The sequence below is a fragment of the Eleginops maclovinus genome, chromosome 19 (assembly GCF_036324505.1).
Source record: "Eleginops maclovinus isolate JMC-PN-2008 ecotype Puerto Natales chromosome 19, JC_Emac_rtc_rv5, whole genome shotgun sequence".
Lineage (NCBI taxonomy): Eukaryota > Metazoa > Chordata > Actinopteri > Perciformes > Eleginopidae > Eleginops > Eleginops maclovinus.
The window spans coordinates 3008446-3024081 of record NC_086367.1 but is presented as its reverse complement, the minus strand read 5'-3'; the positions used below and the strand labels follow the sequence as shown (position 1 = coordinate 3024081).

At 38.4% G+C, this 15636-nt stretch overlaps 2 protein-coding genes across 2 annotated transcripts; one reads left to right on the top strand and one right to left on the bottom strand.

Annotated features, from left to right (window-relative positions):
* Positions 1-1094: 1094 nt before the first annotated feature.
* On the bottom strand, positions 1095-5978 carry lrit3b (leucine-rich repeat, immunoglobulin-like and transmembrane domains 3b). Its single transcript, XM_063909497.1, has 6 exons — positions 5725-5978; positions 4515-4889; positions 3225-3310; positions 2007-2300; positions 1851-1910; positions 1095-1668 (listed from the first exon to the last, which is right to left on the bottom strand). The coding sequence occupies exons 1-6, from the start codon at positions 5832-5834 to the stop codon at positions 1184-1186; spliced, it is 1410 nt and encodes a 469-aa protein (XP_063765567.1). The 5' UTR covers positions 5835-5978; the 3' UTR covers positions 1095-1183.
* Positions 5979-7151: 1173 nt separating this feature from the next.
* On the top strand, positions 7152-14318 carry fam241a (family with sequence similarity 241 member A). The gene is made up of 2 exons (XM_063909240.1): positions 7152-7367; positions 11503-14318. Exons 1-2 carry the CDS (start codon positions 7218-7220, stop codon positions 11797-11799), a joined length of 447 nt encoding a protein of 148 aa, XP_063765310.1. The 5' UTR covers positions 7152-7217; the 3' UTR covers positions 11800-14318.
* The last annotated feature ends 1318 nt before the right edge of the window (positions 14319-15636 follow it).

The following is a 15636-nucleotide window of genomic DNA, read 5'->3' as shown; positions in this document are numbered from 1 at the left end:
TAAGGGTTTTTTTTTTAAAGCCAAAGGGTTAAAGCAGTCTGAGCAGAGTAACTTATACAACCGTTCTGACCCTGAGTTTCTTCCTCATTTTGTATCTTTATTGTTTTTCCAAGTTCCACCGAGATAAGACACTCATAAATGTTATGGCTCCTTCATCTTTGACCTTCACTAAACGTCCAACTCTGACAGCTGGCGGACCATGCAGCCAAAAATGTTTGACAACCTGGAGCGTCAGCTTAGCAAGTGCGCTAATTGTGCATGCTCCTGTATTGTTTCCACTCTGTAGTCCAGTTACTAATGCCAGTTATCAACATGAATAATATTTTAGACTAGGAGGAAACCATATTGTTAAAAAATGATTCAAAATGTGTGAAATGAAATTTGGCGCCATTGTTTGAATCCAACGGTTGAATTTAATTCCAATATTCACTCTCACCTCCTTAAAAAAAAAACTTTGCTTAACCAATATACAAATAAAATACTGAAATCTTTAGGTCACCAAGAGTCAGAACCGCTAGTATATCCAGCATACTCAAACTCAAACCACACTCCTACGATACCTTGTGTTGATCAGTGAACTTCTGAGATAGTTTTTGGTGTTTTTGTTACTTTGAAACCCAGCTAGCCATTTGCACTGCTTCCAGTTCAGCTTCCAACTCTTTATCCTTAAAAATGTGTTGTTGTGTCCACATGTTTACTTTTGTCCAAGCCAATTCATATTAGTTTTTATCAAAATCAAGCATGGCAAAACTACCAATGACTAATGCATCATTCTGCTTCATAAAATAGAAATGCCGAACGAGACTACAAACAATGCTAGCAGCTCTGTATGGCTGCTTATGCACAGTGATGCTTTGAGCTTATTGCTAACATCGTACCATGGAGCATAATTCCTGGTGAAAACCAACTCTTTTCTTACTGTACTGTCTCACACTGACATAGACATACAGCAGTTCCTGTACCCGTCTAGGGTAGAAATGTTCTTGTGGGTTATGGGACCCAAGGTTACAACTTTAAAACCATATGGATAGTGAACGTTGACCCTAGACCTAATCACAGGAATGTCAAAAGAAATGGAACACTACAACTAGAGGTTCAATAAAAATTAGGCTTTATTAGTTTTCCCTTCCACTCCACCTTTAAAGTCAACCAAGTAACAGACCAAGGCCTCCTTCAGTGTATCTCACACAAGTATTTTTGACAACAGAACAGTTGTAGAGTTCTTCGGGGGCTCATTTGGAGACTTGGAGGTCTTTGCATCTGTTAAGTTAATTTTGCGCCTTTTAATGTATTTATACACTTTGGGCGAAAGAGTAGGCACCATCCGGGTCTTGTTAATGGAAGGGGCCGTAATGTTTTGGAGTATCTGATTCTCCTTCCCCGATGGGGCGTTGGTTTGAACCGGATTCTTGTTTGTCTTTCCAATATTTAATAATGAGTTGGTTGAAATCTTTCGGGACTTTTTCTTCTTCTTCTTCTTCTTCTTCTTCTTCTTTTTTATAAGACGAGATAGTGTTGAGACTCCCACCACCTTCAGTTTAATTGGGGCTTCAGATATTCCTGCCATGTTCCGTGCCTGGCAACGATACTCACCAGCATCCTTGTACGATAGCCCGTTCAGGGTGATTATGGACCAGCGAACTCCAACTCGAGGAGATTCCTGCATAACTGGAACATAAAAAGTTGGGCAATCTTAGCTATAAGAACAATATACCAGTGTCATCCATCTAAGTAAAGCTAAAGTTCTACACAGGCAGTCTTGCAAGACCAGACCCAACCAAATCCAGGTGGTGCTCCCAATTTGACACCAGAACCCAATGAAAAAGTTTTAACAAGATGGCATCACTTACAACTTTCCAAATTCCTGGGTAGCTGGTCAGAGTCCTCAGGGATTTCTTGTCTGCAACAATCTGCACAGAAGCGAACCAAATGACTACATGTATTAACTAATGCTCAGATCTTAGTAACATCACTTATTCAGCTGAGCTTGACCCTGGATTGCTTACCAGTGTAGGCTGTGGTTTTGATCCATATCAGGGTGGGTGTTGGGTACCCGGTGGCATCACAGCGGAGGATTACGTTGCTGCCCAGTGGAGAGATGACTCTGGTGGCTGCAGGCTGGACTGAAGGCCTCATACAGAGGGACAGATCAGCCTGGGTCATCAGAATCCCAGTCTGATCCAGAGACCTGTGGCATATCAGCAGCTGGTCCATGAGAACTACAGGACTCCCCAGCGACATGGACAGTGACATCACCATGGAGATCTGGCAGTCACACAACCAGGGGTTGTCATGGAGGCCTGGAAATTAAGGACAGTTTGCCTTATTTACCAATTTCATGTTGGATATGTGTCAGAAATGTTATGGAGAAACACTTCTAATGGACATTTTTCAATGGGCTACAATAATTGGTTATAATTGGCTCATAAGTGGTGCTTTTTGTTTGACCACTAGTACAGTGGGTTGTTCATGGGGATTTCTCCCAACATTGTAAGACACACTCACCAATGCTCACTAGAATGATATTGAAATAGAGGGGAAAACCCTAATTCAATGTTGATTTGAAGAAGGAATAATGTTTATCTCTGTTTTGGATAGCAGTGGTTTTGTCAGCTGTGTAACTACAGACCATCTTCAATACTTGACTTGCCATGAGAAAAACCTGAACTCATCAGTTCCATTTGTTAACAACTTAGATGAGGAATGTTTAACCTTAAAGTAAAATACAAATGTTAAGACTTAGCTAACAGGGTTAACTTATTACATGTTACTCTATAGACTGCTACAGTGATGTATTTTTGTAGGCCAACCCGGAACTTAGCATCACAACGTGTCACTTGACAAAAATTAATGGGATTTTCTCATTGGATGATGGTATATTGCAGAAAATAATTTTTGTGGCCAACACATGTCTTTGATACTTAACACATTTTGTTCAGCAGAATAATCTCTACATCTTGGCACCGCATTGTGATTATCGAAGCGTAAATGCGATTGGCCAACATACTGTAAAAAACTAACAAAATGCCATAAACAAACTTCAGGACTGTGCATTACCACCAATAAGCTAAAGGTGGACTTGTGTTGGTCTGACAACGTTTAGTAATTTCCTTTAGTTACTTTTAGTGATCGCACATAGAAGCTTCTGACATTCATGAGTGGAGCTGAAGCAGCCTTCAAACACATTCCAAAAAAATTGAACTTTCCTCTAAAACATAGTGTACCTAAAATGATTCTCTTTACTGGTGATTCCAGTTGTCCTGGCAACGGAAACCAAAGGTCCAGCAGCTCACCAGGCAATAAAGTCAGCCTTAGGAGAGGAGAAGTGACAGCGAGATTAGAGAGAAAGAGAGGGTAGGAGATGTGAAAAAGAAACAGCTTACTCTTACCTTATCGCTTGAGGGATAAACCGTATACTCTAACTCTAACCCTAACAACAACATTACAGAAAAACAAAAACTTAACTATTGGCCCATTTAAAACCCTCCCCTGGAGGTCTGCTGTCCTCGTTTCAATGGGCAGCTTGAACAGGCATCGCCAAAAGAATCTAGACCAAAACACTCAGCCCACCTCGACTTCTTTACATCCGCCAAAGAGCTAAGGTTCAGAGTTGAGAGAATACTACTACCATACAAACCCTGAGTAAAGAAAAAATAATAGGAGTGATGCACCCTGTCTAAAGACACAATAGTGGATGGTTTGATCAGGATGTACAATTTTTTCAAGGACGCCTTTGAGTTGGTTTGATAAGGCTTAGTAAAGCACCTTTGAATCCTCATAGAGAAGAGCTGCAGGACTTCTGTCCTTTCGTAGGGCAATGTCTCCTCTTTTGGGCAGCAGGACACACGGAGATAATCTGTTCTAAAACATTACATATAACGTCATGCCAGACAGCTCCAAATCTATTAGAGAAACGCTAGATAAAATCACAGGAGAGATCATTGACGCCTGGGGCCCTTCATGATGCCACCTTCTTTGACACGTCTGTCAGCTTCTCCATCGTCAGAACGCAGTCAAGAGCAGTTTTTCCCGAAGTTTTCAGCTTCAGACAGGTCATCTGCTGCCTCTGAGCCACGGTCTCTCCAGGTTAAATAAGTAAGAGGTCGGAGCATATATGGACATGGACATCAAGCCCCCAGGAAGCAAGCTGGGCGTGGAAGCAAATGTTCTTAGTGGCCAAATGGTGGTACTACAGTTTATGTGTCAGTCACTCCTAAAATCTGTAAAATGCACTAAAATACAAACACTCACCATTCATTTGACTCAACCGAAGCCACACATTTTGGGACAGATTGGAGGCATGTTTTAGGGAAATTAAAGTGTGCATGCTCTATAGTCAGAACAAATTTAAAGCTCCCTGCTACTACTTCCATTACCTCCACTCAAGCTCACACAACAGAAACGGAAAGAATGTACGGGATAGGCGAGTAGTCTTGGGGTAAACATACTGTAATACTACTCACAGCTCTACAGCTACATTAGCATGCTACATGGCCCTGTGGTATCCGACCCACCTGTTGCTGGACAGGTCCAGGTAGGTGATATTCGGAAGAAAGACAGCAGCGTGGGCAGGAAGGCTGGACAGACGGTTGTTGTGGAGACCCAGAGTCTGAAGGAGGGGCATGTCCCTGAGCCCCTCCCAGGGGAAGGTTGACAAGAGGTTTCCATCCAGACGCAGCTCTCGCAGGGCCTTCAGGTTGACGAAGCTGCTGGGGTGGATGGATGTGATGGAGTTGTAGGTCAGCCACAAAAAACGCAGCTCTGACAGGTTGTAGAAGGCTGCCCGGGGCACCTTGGAGATGAAGGTCTTCTCTAGACGTAGTTTGACTGTATCAGCCGGGATGTTAACAGGAACAGCTGAGATTCCAGGGTCACTGCACTGCACCAACCTGTGATAGTAAACACAAACCTGTCATTTCTCAGCTTAATCATTCACACTATTTGATCATTTTAGTTTGAAATATGCAATACTCAAACACTATTTTGCCAGTCTCATGCTTTTCATTGGTTTCTTATATCACATTAGTTATAGTTAATATGGGGATATTTCATTTCAAACAAACAGATCTGTAACATTAGTATAGACTATTGACCTAAATTAATGTGCTTTTTGTCAGGCTTTACAAATATGCTGAATGGATTTTCTACAGTTGTTTTACCTTGGTCAACGAACAGCAGATGAATATTAGCTGAAACCTAAATCTTGTATGAATCTTTTTTTTTCTAAAATCAGAAATTAGAAACCCTTTATTAATCCCGGACCAAAGACATTTACAATAGTTGCAAAGGCCTTTGTTTCATATTAGAGACTAAAATATGAAATAGGGTTAGTGCCAAATCTTCTTCTCTGTTTTTAAATCACAAATATACTTATTTTCCTGCCCCTGTGATCCCCTTGGTTTTTTATCATTCAAAATTAATACAATTATAGTTACTAAAATATTACGACTGTGGCCTAGGGGGGAATTAAGCGTCTATCAATCAAAGGTTCAGCGGGTCAATCCCCTGCAACATTTTTAAGTGTCCTTAGACAAGATACTTTGTCCCCCCTTTCCAAATGTGCATAACATTCAACATCTCAGACGTGACTATGGTATTGAATAGTATGTAAAGCTGCTTTGGATAAAAGCTTAATACCATGTAATGGGATGTTTTGAGTTTTGTTCCAGGAGGATCACCTGCACACACAACACAAAGATGAGAATTAAATGAGCCTAACTCAACCTGAGCTCTGCTGCTCCAATGTTCCCATACGTGCAGGCACATAGAGCCGGACAGGACTGGACCGCCAACAGAGGAGACTGCAATATGTGAGCGAGGAGCAGCAGGAACATCCTTCACCAGACAAACAGCATACTCAGACCAACATTTTGTATCTCCATATTCCCAGCGCTCCCCAGTCTAAGGTTGTGTCCACAGTGCAGAGTGAAACTGCATCCCAGATTAGCTGGGATTACGCTACTTACGAGCGGCATTTAATCCCACGCCCCACTGTCAGTAAAACAAATCACAACATCAGAGCAAGCTAACCAAAACCTTTAATTGGCCATGAGGACAGTTCTGTCCCACCGCCCAAGCCTGTGAATGTACACAAGTCATAAGTGCGTACACCTTAAGCCATTATTAATGACAAATCAAATTAAATGGCAAATAAGCAGTAGTGGCTGAGGGTTTGAGGACACTGATTTTTAAAAAAATGAGTGAATTGTAGGCCTATTTAGTCCAGATTGAAACCCGAGGGGTGTACTATGAAGTGCAACAGAGCCAGGGTTTCTTTGATCTAGCTATAATTTTGCAGAGCAGAGAGAACAAATGTTCCCATAATGTCTTTGGTTTACATGTTCATTTTTTACTTTAGATCAGAGATCCTTTTACTTCTATAAATCTTCAAGGGCATTCTGAAGCTTCACAACTACCAATATAGGATGCATTAGCCAGGCTCTGAAACATAGTCAGATCATGGACAAAGTATAAAAGAAATCTGAAGCAAAAGGAAAAATCTAAAGAAACTTCATTAGAGAAATGTGCACTCATTTAAAGGCGTACACGAATAAAGAAAATGCTGCATCTAACATCCTTGAGGATAATGTGAGCATTTGTGGTGCAGGAATCAGTGGAGCATTCCATTTTGCACTGGCATACACACAATTTCGAACAAAATGAGTTAAAAAGAAAAACCGAGAAGGTTGGAGTGGAAAACACTTAGTCTCAAATATGTATAAGGCATTGGTTTAGGGAGACTATTTCATTATTTAAAGCTGAGTTTAATCCAATGTTCAGGTAAGTGTATTTCCTTTGTGTGTATATATATATATATATATATATATATATATATATATATATTCATATATTCATATTTTCCATCATTTAAAATAAAAATAAAATAATAATAAAACCTTTAATATATATATATATATATATATTAAAGGTTTTATTATTATTTTATTAAATTATTTTATTATTATGGTTTTATTAAAAAAAAAAATAAAACCTTTAATATATATATATATATATATTAAAGGTTTATTATTTATTATTATTTTTAATTTTTATTTTAAATGATGGAAAATATCATTTCACTCCAACTCAGTAGGTGACAGTAATGCAGTTTAACGCTAGTTGTCACCCGCCAGAAAACCACAGAAGAAGAATCAGAGGACTCACACAGCTCGTATGTTTTGTTTCCTGAAGTTACTGTCAGTGGACCAGCTGTAACAATGTCCACTGTAACGCAACCTGCGAATGACCAGTATGTATTTCGTCGGCGTGAATTGGAAGAACAGCCGCCAGAAAACCGGAGAATATGGCAAACCCCTGAACATGTTTACGCTGCACGGCAGACCGCTCTACATTACCAGCGACTACAGGTACAGCAAAGTACATTTCGCAAGCTAGCTCTAGCTGTTTACTACTCACCAGGCTAACCTGATTTACCCCCGACATTCATGGCCCTTGACCTGGGGCTAGTTCCCCGGCCTTGGAGCTAAGCGTGGTGAGGTGTTATGTTATGGAAATAGTTTTTCAGTGGCACTTTACTTACTGCGACCTCAGTTTGAACAGTTTTCAGTAAGCAGTTATCCTATGGCACGAGCCCTTATAACACCAGCGCGTGAACCAAACCATAATTAAAAAGGCCGACACTGCGATGTTTCTTTTCGAAGGCGAGTGATACATACCTTAACATGAGTTATTGATATAACGAATGCAGTTATAAATACATTATGAAACAGTAGCTAATACACACCAAACTGAAGGGTGGCTTTTCTTCTTCACCTACTAGGTGTGTCTTTATCTCTTCAGATAGCATGTGTCAGCAGGGCAGCGCGTGGGGTTTAAATTAAATGTCTGTTCAGGTTGATACATTCCTTCGATTTATTTACATGTCATTGTTATTAATGATGTAGGTCTAAAAGTTATTGTCACATCCTGGAATGGAAGTTGTGTGTGTTAGTTTTAACTTTTAATGTTTCCTTTGTCTGTGAAATGTTCTCTTCAAATCAGAAGAGAAGAAACTGAGCCTGTGGTGAAGTGGATTTGTTTTGTGATGGTTTCGTTATGGAACCTGAGCGGTAAAGAAAGCGAGTAGGTATAATATATGACATTAACTACAGTGCACTGGACATGATAATAGGGTGTGCCTCAGAATGCTGTTATTCAGTACGGAAGTAAATCATTATACAATAAATGGGATTACTGGCGCTAGGAGAACAGTGTACCCAGGAGAACAGTGTACCCAGCAGAACAGTGTACCCAGGAAAACAGTGTACCCAGGAGAGGAAGTGCTAGCAGGAGGGGCTAACAGGAGGGGCCATGCTAGCAGGAAGCAGAGGATAAAAAAAGTCTGTCCGCAGTAGCAGGAAGCCCTTTTGACCCCAAAAGTGTATCACTGTGTTTCTTTAGTTGTTGGCGGTGATGGTATTATATGAAAGTATTACAAAAATAAAGAGGATATTCTGAATCGGAATCTCTTAACATGATTCTACCTTTTGTAACTCTATTGGGTATGTAAGGGAACATATCTTTAGAAAGAAGAAGATATAAACAAATTAATGACAGTAATGAAAATATGGTATATGGGTCAGTGACAGATAACAGTTTGCATTATAAGCAATTCAAAAATGTTGTAATAAATTGTTTTAAAAGCTTGCATCAGTTTTGCAAAAATGTATAGTTTGTATTTCTGTTGGTTTCATGTAATTTCAAATAGCTTTTGAACAATTTTTTACAAAACGAAAGACTGATTGCCCCTAAAAATGTCAAGTGGTGCAACCACAACAAAAGGAGAAATATTAAGTATTTATTTCCACCTAGAGTGTATGCAAGTGTACTTATAAAAACAGTTCCTTCATTTTAATATATCACTTTTTATTAGGATTATTTGAAAATAAAATTGTATGCGTTTTTGCAATATAGAGCAGGACAAATGCTGAAAACCCTTGGCATTTTCTAAATAACATTTGACCAATTATGTATAAACTGTTACTAAATATGTTAGTACATTGCAATATAAGATTACATCTTATTCCCCATGACTTTTCCTGTAAATTATAATATTTTTATGAAAAATACTGGTTCCACCAATTGACACTGGTTTGTGTCAATTGGTGGAACCAGTATTTTTCATCTAACAATGTTGCTTTCACAGAAAAAAACTGACACTAAAAATCAAGCATGATGGTCAACAAGGTCCATTGAACTTGTGGTTTTTATTATTTTCAATTAAGAACAAACATCAAAAACAATTGTTTTTTTTCTATTTTTAAAGGGGACATATTATGCCACCAGGTGGGAGTGTGATTAACCATGGCAAGCTGTTTCACAATTGCCATGTGACTATCGTCTAGTGACATCACACGTGGGAATGTCCACCTAGATGTATGCTGACTAGATCAGCATACACCCTGTTGGTACAGTCCACCATCTAAAAAATAAATGTCAAATGGTGTAACCGGTTACACCATTTGACATTTACATTTAGAATCAAATTGAACTGGCATCATGATGGACAGCTATGTAAGCACATAGCCTTGATGTGAAGAACACATTTTTTATAATAAATACTTATTTTTACAGTTACTATGAATTATAAATGTTTTCCTAAGGTCATACCATTTGACATGTAACTCTAAGCACACCTGACCATACCCTAAAACTGTCAAATTATCAAGATTTTAAAGTAGGATACTAACCTTGGCATGCAGCAGTTAGGCTGATCAGGGGTCCTTTTTTGTGATACAGATTCCCGCCAAAAGATCTTACACAAATGAACAAAATGTTCCTTGAATATTGGTTACACCGCCTTGACAATTAAGGAAGTTGACTTGACAGACACAATTCCCCAAATAAGTTATAATATTCAGTACAATGGTGTTCCACTTATTTGATTCATTTCTAACACAACACAAATGTAGGATTATGCCAAACTAGTTGATAATGTGTTTTATTGAGAATTTCACCTTTTTTGGACAAGTTTAAGTATTTGGTACAATGTTTTTATGGTTACACCACATTGACATTTTTACCATTATTCCCTGAATATTCCTCAAAATTGATCAAATCCAGACATTTTAGACTAGATCTTCAAAAAGAGAATGTATTCAAGTAATTTGTGAGTTTATTTTCAGATTTGAACCTTTTTAAATTTAACTAAACCATAGGAACACAAAACAAATTGCGTCACGTCATTGACCCATAAGCCTGTTTAGGGCGGAGTAGTCTTATGGAGTAAAAATGTAGTAAACGTGTTTTTATTTACAGGTTACCAACAATATGTTGTGTTGATAATATTTTGCCTATTCAAGATTGTGAATACATTTTTTTTTTAAATCCTTCCGTCATACAGTATACAGAAATAATTGTATTTATGATATGTATAATTCTATTTTTTTTAAATGGAAAACAACATTATGTTAACAAACGGGTAATTAAAGGGTTGCAATTCAGAAAATGAATGAATATTTGATAGTTATGATCAGGATTGGTTAAAAAGTGTAACTGTGAAATGTAATAATAATATTAAGCATAATTTTTTTCAAGGCAGTTTATTTATCGACATGTTTGTCCTTCAGTTGACATCAGAGAAACCTCTTTAAAGGGGTAAACACGGGTAAATAGGTACAGGCATGATTTCACTTACGATTGCTAACGGGAGCTGATCTAGCTACTGGTTCTTTTCACAACTCTCTCTCCTCCCCATCAAAAGGGTCTCTTTTTATCGAGTAAAGTTTTCTCGTTTAACATTACTGCATACCCTGCACTATTTCCACTACTGGGGATCGCTAAGACAGAGATTAAGAGTAATGAGCCTTGATATGTTTTAAAATGTGCCTTGTTGGAACCTTGAATATGAAGAAGTAAGGCCTGGAAGGTCCTTTAAATGCCTTGAATTTAATGTTTAAGAACCTTAAATAAATGGCTTAATAGGTTACAATAAAGCAAAATGGGAGAAGCAGAACGATGATGATGATGATGATGATGATGATGATGATGATGATGATGATGATGAAGCAATATATACCAGAACACTCTATTATCCCAGGGAAAAATGGTTTTCATGACATAACTTTTCTATAAAAAATAGAGTACAAATATTTATATAAACATAAGAAGTTAAAGTCACCCGTCCAAAAAAAGATCAAATAGAAATGTATAAAACCATTTATAAAACATAATGTAACGTAATGTAATAATGTCCCAAAAAACAGAATAAATAATGTATCCAAAGCTTAGAATTGAAAGTAAAATATCCAATAAGATAAAATAAAATAAAGAATAAAGATGGTTATATTAATATTAGAAGACAAATGAGGACTGTGCAATAAAAACTTCAAATATAATGGATCTATGAAGATAGGAAGTCAAAATAGGCACATTGCAGCACTATAGTTATGATATATTAGATGTACATTACAATATAACAGGAACAACAGACGCTCTGGTCCGGCACTGAGTAGGACTTTGTGTCTGTGTGTGTATAACCCACTCTGAACGTTGTCTCCACAGGCTGAAAACAGGCAGCCCCGACCTGCACCCCCCAGTGACCCCAGCAGCAGATGGCCCCTTGTGGACGACCCCACCACCAGACAGCCTCAGCTGGACGACTGCGAGCGGATGGGGACTCTGTTCGGGATGCTCAACAAGGGTCTGCGGGGGATGGGCTTCAGCCAGATGTACTTTGGGGACAAGATAGTGGAGCCGGTAGTGATCCTGTTCTTCTGGCTGCTGCTCTGGTTCCTGGGGATCCAGGCCCTGGGGCTGGTGGGGACTCTGTGCATCATCATCATCTACATACAGAAGTGATGGGGGCGGGGCCTGCTGTCCGGTGTAATGCTTCCATATGTGGGACTCTTTTAATGTGAATGGATTCATAACCCTGCAGAGGACCTATGCTTTGTAGGAGAGGGTGGGGGGTGATATAGCAGCTTTCTGCAAATGGTTTGAAGCTTTTTCAGTGTTTCAGAGGGTTCGCTCTTCAGGATTGTTTTCCCCTCAGTAGCAGGAGTGGTGTTGTCCCGCTGCCTCTGCTGTTATTTTGTTTTAATGGGACAGAGCTGCAGGAAGGATTCCTAAACCAGGATACGAGTCAGCGTTTTACCACTTCCTATTCCCTTGTCTCAAACTCAATGGGTTTTTTAACATGTTTTTGGTTAGATAGCTGAAATAAGATCCGTGGTTAACACAAAATGTTCTTCTAAGACTTAAAAATGTGTCAGTAAATCCCCCACTGGTGCATGTCAGAAGCTTGTATGTGTCATAAAAACGGCAGTTGAAACATAGTGAGGAATAAGACTACTAAAATTCCTCTCGCTGAACATTAGCCACTTTTAGCTTAGCGGTGGAGACACAAAGTCATGTGAATAGGACGTTAGCATTAGCTTACGTTAGCTTTTAACTCCTGTCGCTTCAGAAATCCTAAAGTGGTGTTACTATGTGGAGATCATCTTGCTGAACAAAAGGTGTAACATATCACATCATAATAATGTGTTTACCACAGATCTTATTTTCTGCAATATTTTCGGGAATGGAAAAACCCCATTGATTTTTGTCGAGGGAGCCCTTGAGATGCTAACTTCCGGATCTGCTTACAAAAATACATCATCACAGCACCACTCTATAGATGATCTGAATATAAGGAAGACTTGTAGGAAGTAGCTTGTTTGAATGAGAGTCTCCAGAGGGAAGGACTGAGGGAACACACTGCACACAACTCTGTTTTACTTTAAAAAGACCTCGCTAACATACAGAATGTGAACGTGTTGGGTAAACATGTAACCCATCGGAAGGAAGGGTGTCTGAATGTAAATCTGACATCTTGTGAAACCTATGCTGTGAAATGTTTACTTTATGAAGGGGAAATATATATTGATGGCTGACATGTCAGGCGGTGTTTACATCCTGTTCTGGATACATTTTCTGCATCAGCTCTGGAGAGGTAGAACTAGATTCTGCATGGGGACCAGTTCTGGATAACTGTCTCCCCCCCACCCCCACCCCCCTCTGACCTGATGAAACAACAGTTCTTGTAATGAGTGATTTAAATGCACTCAGGTATGGCAGTGTATTGAACCATTGTACGCTTAACTAAATAGGGAAGGAAAAAAATACATTCACAAGAAGAACGACCAAACATTATCCTAGATTAGAGTCAAAAAAAGGGTCTTATCTTCGAGGACATTGATTCATATTTCAATGTTGGCTCAACCTCAGTACAGCACAGCTTGCCATTTATTTTTCTAATTATTCTTTACAGTTGGATTCAGCAGAAAGGAAATAACATCACTATAAGCCTCGCTCCTCCTCAATAACATGTAGGGCTGCAACAAATATTGTTTTTGAGAGGCTAAATGCCTTCAAATATGGATTAAAGAAGAATATTATAGTTAGAAATAAACATTTTGTCCATTTGGGAAATGATCTTCCTTTTTAAAATACATTTCTTGGTTCATTTTTGGACTTGGAGCTTTCGCTGTGTTTGAGAAAAAACAGGTATTAGGTTGTCATGAATTTTGGATTGCTAACTTTCTTCCCTGGCTCTGGAATTATTATTATTTACCTACAATGCTCATGATATGTCATTGTGCTTCAGTAAGTCTTTAAAATAGGAATTTATTTCAAAGGGATCTGACAGGAATGTGGCGTATGTAGTTGATTTTCCATAAAGCATGGAAAGAGAAATAGGGATAAATCTAATATATTGTATAATATGTTGCGACAAAACTACACCTTTACACTGGATGCCAAAATAAGCATGCAATTCCACTTTCTGATACTTCATATATCATTTCACTGATGCTTTTATCCAAAGCTAACACACTTTATACTGTAGACAAGCCTACAGGAGCCATTTGGTGTTAAGGATGTTGCCAAAGGACACGTCAACATATCGCCTGCAGGGGCAGGGAAACATACCACGGACCCTCTGATTGGTTAATTACCTCTGTGAGCCGCAGTCGCCCACACACTGAACACCGGAGTGTTAAGTTGACGTGCACAGAATGAAATGATGCATAGAGCTGCTCAATATAGCATATCAGTATAATATCAGCTGTTATTGTTTGTGTGAAATGCCTTCAATTTACTGTAATATCGATTTACTGACGGACGCGTAAACAGATGTTTGTAACCAAGCCGGTGCCTAAACGACTGAATAAAAGGCGGCTCTCGTTTTATGATGGTATCGTGTTTACAGCGCGTACCGTCAGAGCTCGAGGCTGACAGCATTCAGTCGGATTATATTTTACATCAGTGGGAATTATGACTTGTATAACCTCCTAACAAAAACAGTATGCAAACAGTAATTAAACGAATGTTGAAGTACACTGGACTTATGTTTTCCTTTTAGCTTTTTACCGTGGTATAAAATGACATATATCGTGGAGTTTCACTGGTATTGGCATCGACTATTATGTTTCTGGTATTGTGACATGCCTAGTAGTTACACAATTGTCTCAACCTGCCAGATTGTATAATTACCACTGCTTTTATCATCATATCAGATATGTCATCACAAGGTTTATACAGCTCTGGAAAAAATTAAGAGACCACTCCAATTGTTTCTTAAATCTTTATCCCTACTCTGTGGCAGCCATTCCAGTGTCTGTAGAATTAACACACAGAGAAATGCTGTCAGTAGTTTATAGAATACAAAAAAAAAAAAAATGTAAATCATTTAACTCAAAGACAAACCTGTAAATAATAGAGCCGGAGAAAATGATGATGCTGAAGTGGACATTTTTCCCGCGGCTGTATGTGTTGCTGAATCATTCTTAGGTGTTGCGAGTCTTTATCTAATATCCACCATCACAAAGGCAGGTCTCCTATCATTTACTAACAAATGTCTCTTGTTGTGCTTTTGTAAGCGATTTATATTAAACACTCAATCCACCACAATCACAAAGAGAAAATAGAATTTTAGACATATTTTCAAACATGTTAAAAATCTAAGTATTCAGACCCTTAAAGGTCCCCTGTTATGCAAAATGCACTTTTTGATGTCTTTTATACATACATATGTGTCCCTGGTGTGTAAGGAGACTCAAAGTGTCAGAAAATACAACCCTCTCTCTTTTCCTCCTTACCCACATCTCTAAATACCGGGGTACAAACGAGCTGATCCAGATTTTTCGGTTATGACCTCATAGCTGCTGTGATTTGTCCTTGTTTTACTAGTTATTTTGAACATAAATGATTGTTAATAAGGTGTGCACTGAGTTGTATGCATACTGAAAAGGAATATTAAGATGATTAAAAATGAGCGTTCCTAAAAATTTTCTTTGGCTCATAATCCATTTTATAAATGCTTCACATCACTGTCTCATAAGTGTTTAGTGCATATGCAACGTTAAACAGGGCCAATTAATAAGGTGCAATGCTTTATTTCCAGTTAGGTTAAGCATACAAGTAATCTGATTCAATGTGCAGTGGGGTATACATAAACACAGTATGGGTAAATAAGGATTGTTGTTATTTTTAACATAAAAAAATAAGAGTTATCACACAATACAAATAAACAGATACATGATGTACAGTAAAATAAAACACTGATTCATGTAATAAAATATAGTTTTAGTTCTTATTACAATTACATTGATCGACAAAACTAGCAAAATAAGAGCTGCCAAATAAAACACTTTGACG

Excerpts from the sequence above, each read along its gene's own strand:
- lrit3b (XM_063909497.1), bottom strand. The coding sequence starts at position 5,834 with ATGTTCCTGCTGCTCCTCGCTCACATATTGCAGTCTCCTCTGTTGGCG. Across the intron at positions 3,311-4,514 it reads CTGGACCTGTCCAGCAACAG|GCTGACTTTATTGCCTGGTG; the intron begins GTGGGTCGGATA and ends TCCTCTCCTAAG. Across the intron at positions 1,911-2,006 it reads CAAAACCACAGCCTACACTG|ATTGTTGCAGACAAGAAATC; the intron begins GTAAGCAATCCA and ends GCTTCTGTGCAG.
- fam241a (XM_063909240.1), top strand. The coding sequence starts at position 7,218 with ATGTCCACTGTAACGCAACCTGCGAATGACCAGTATGTATTTCGTCGG. Across the intron at positions 7,368-11,502 it reads TACATTACCAGCGACTACAG|GCTGAAAACAGGCAGCCCCG; the intron begins GTACAGCAAAGT and ends TTGTCTCCACAG.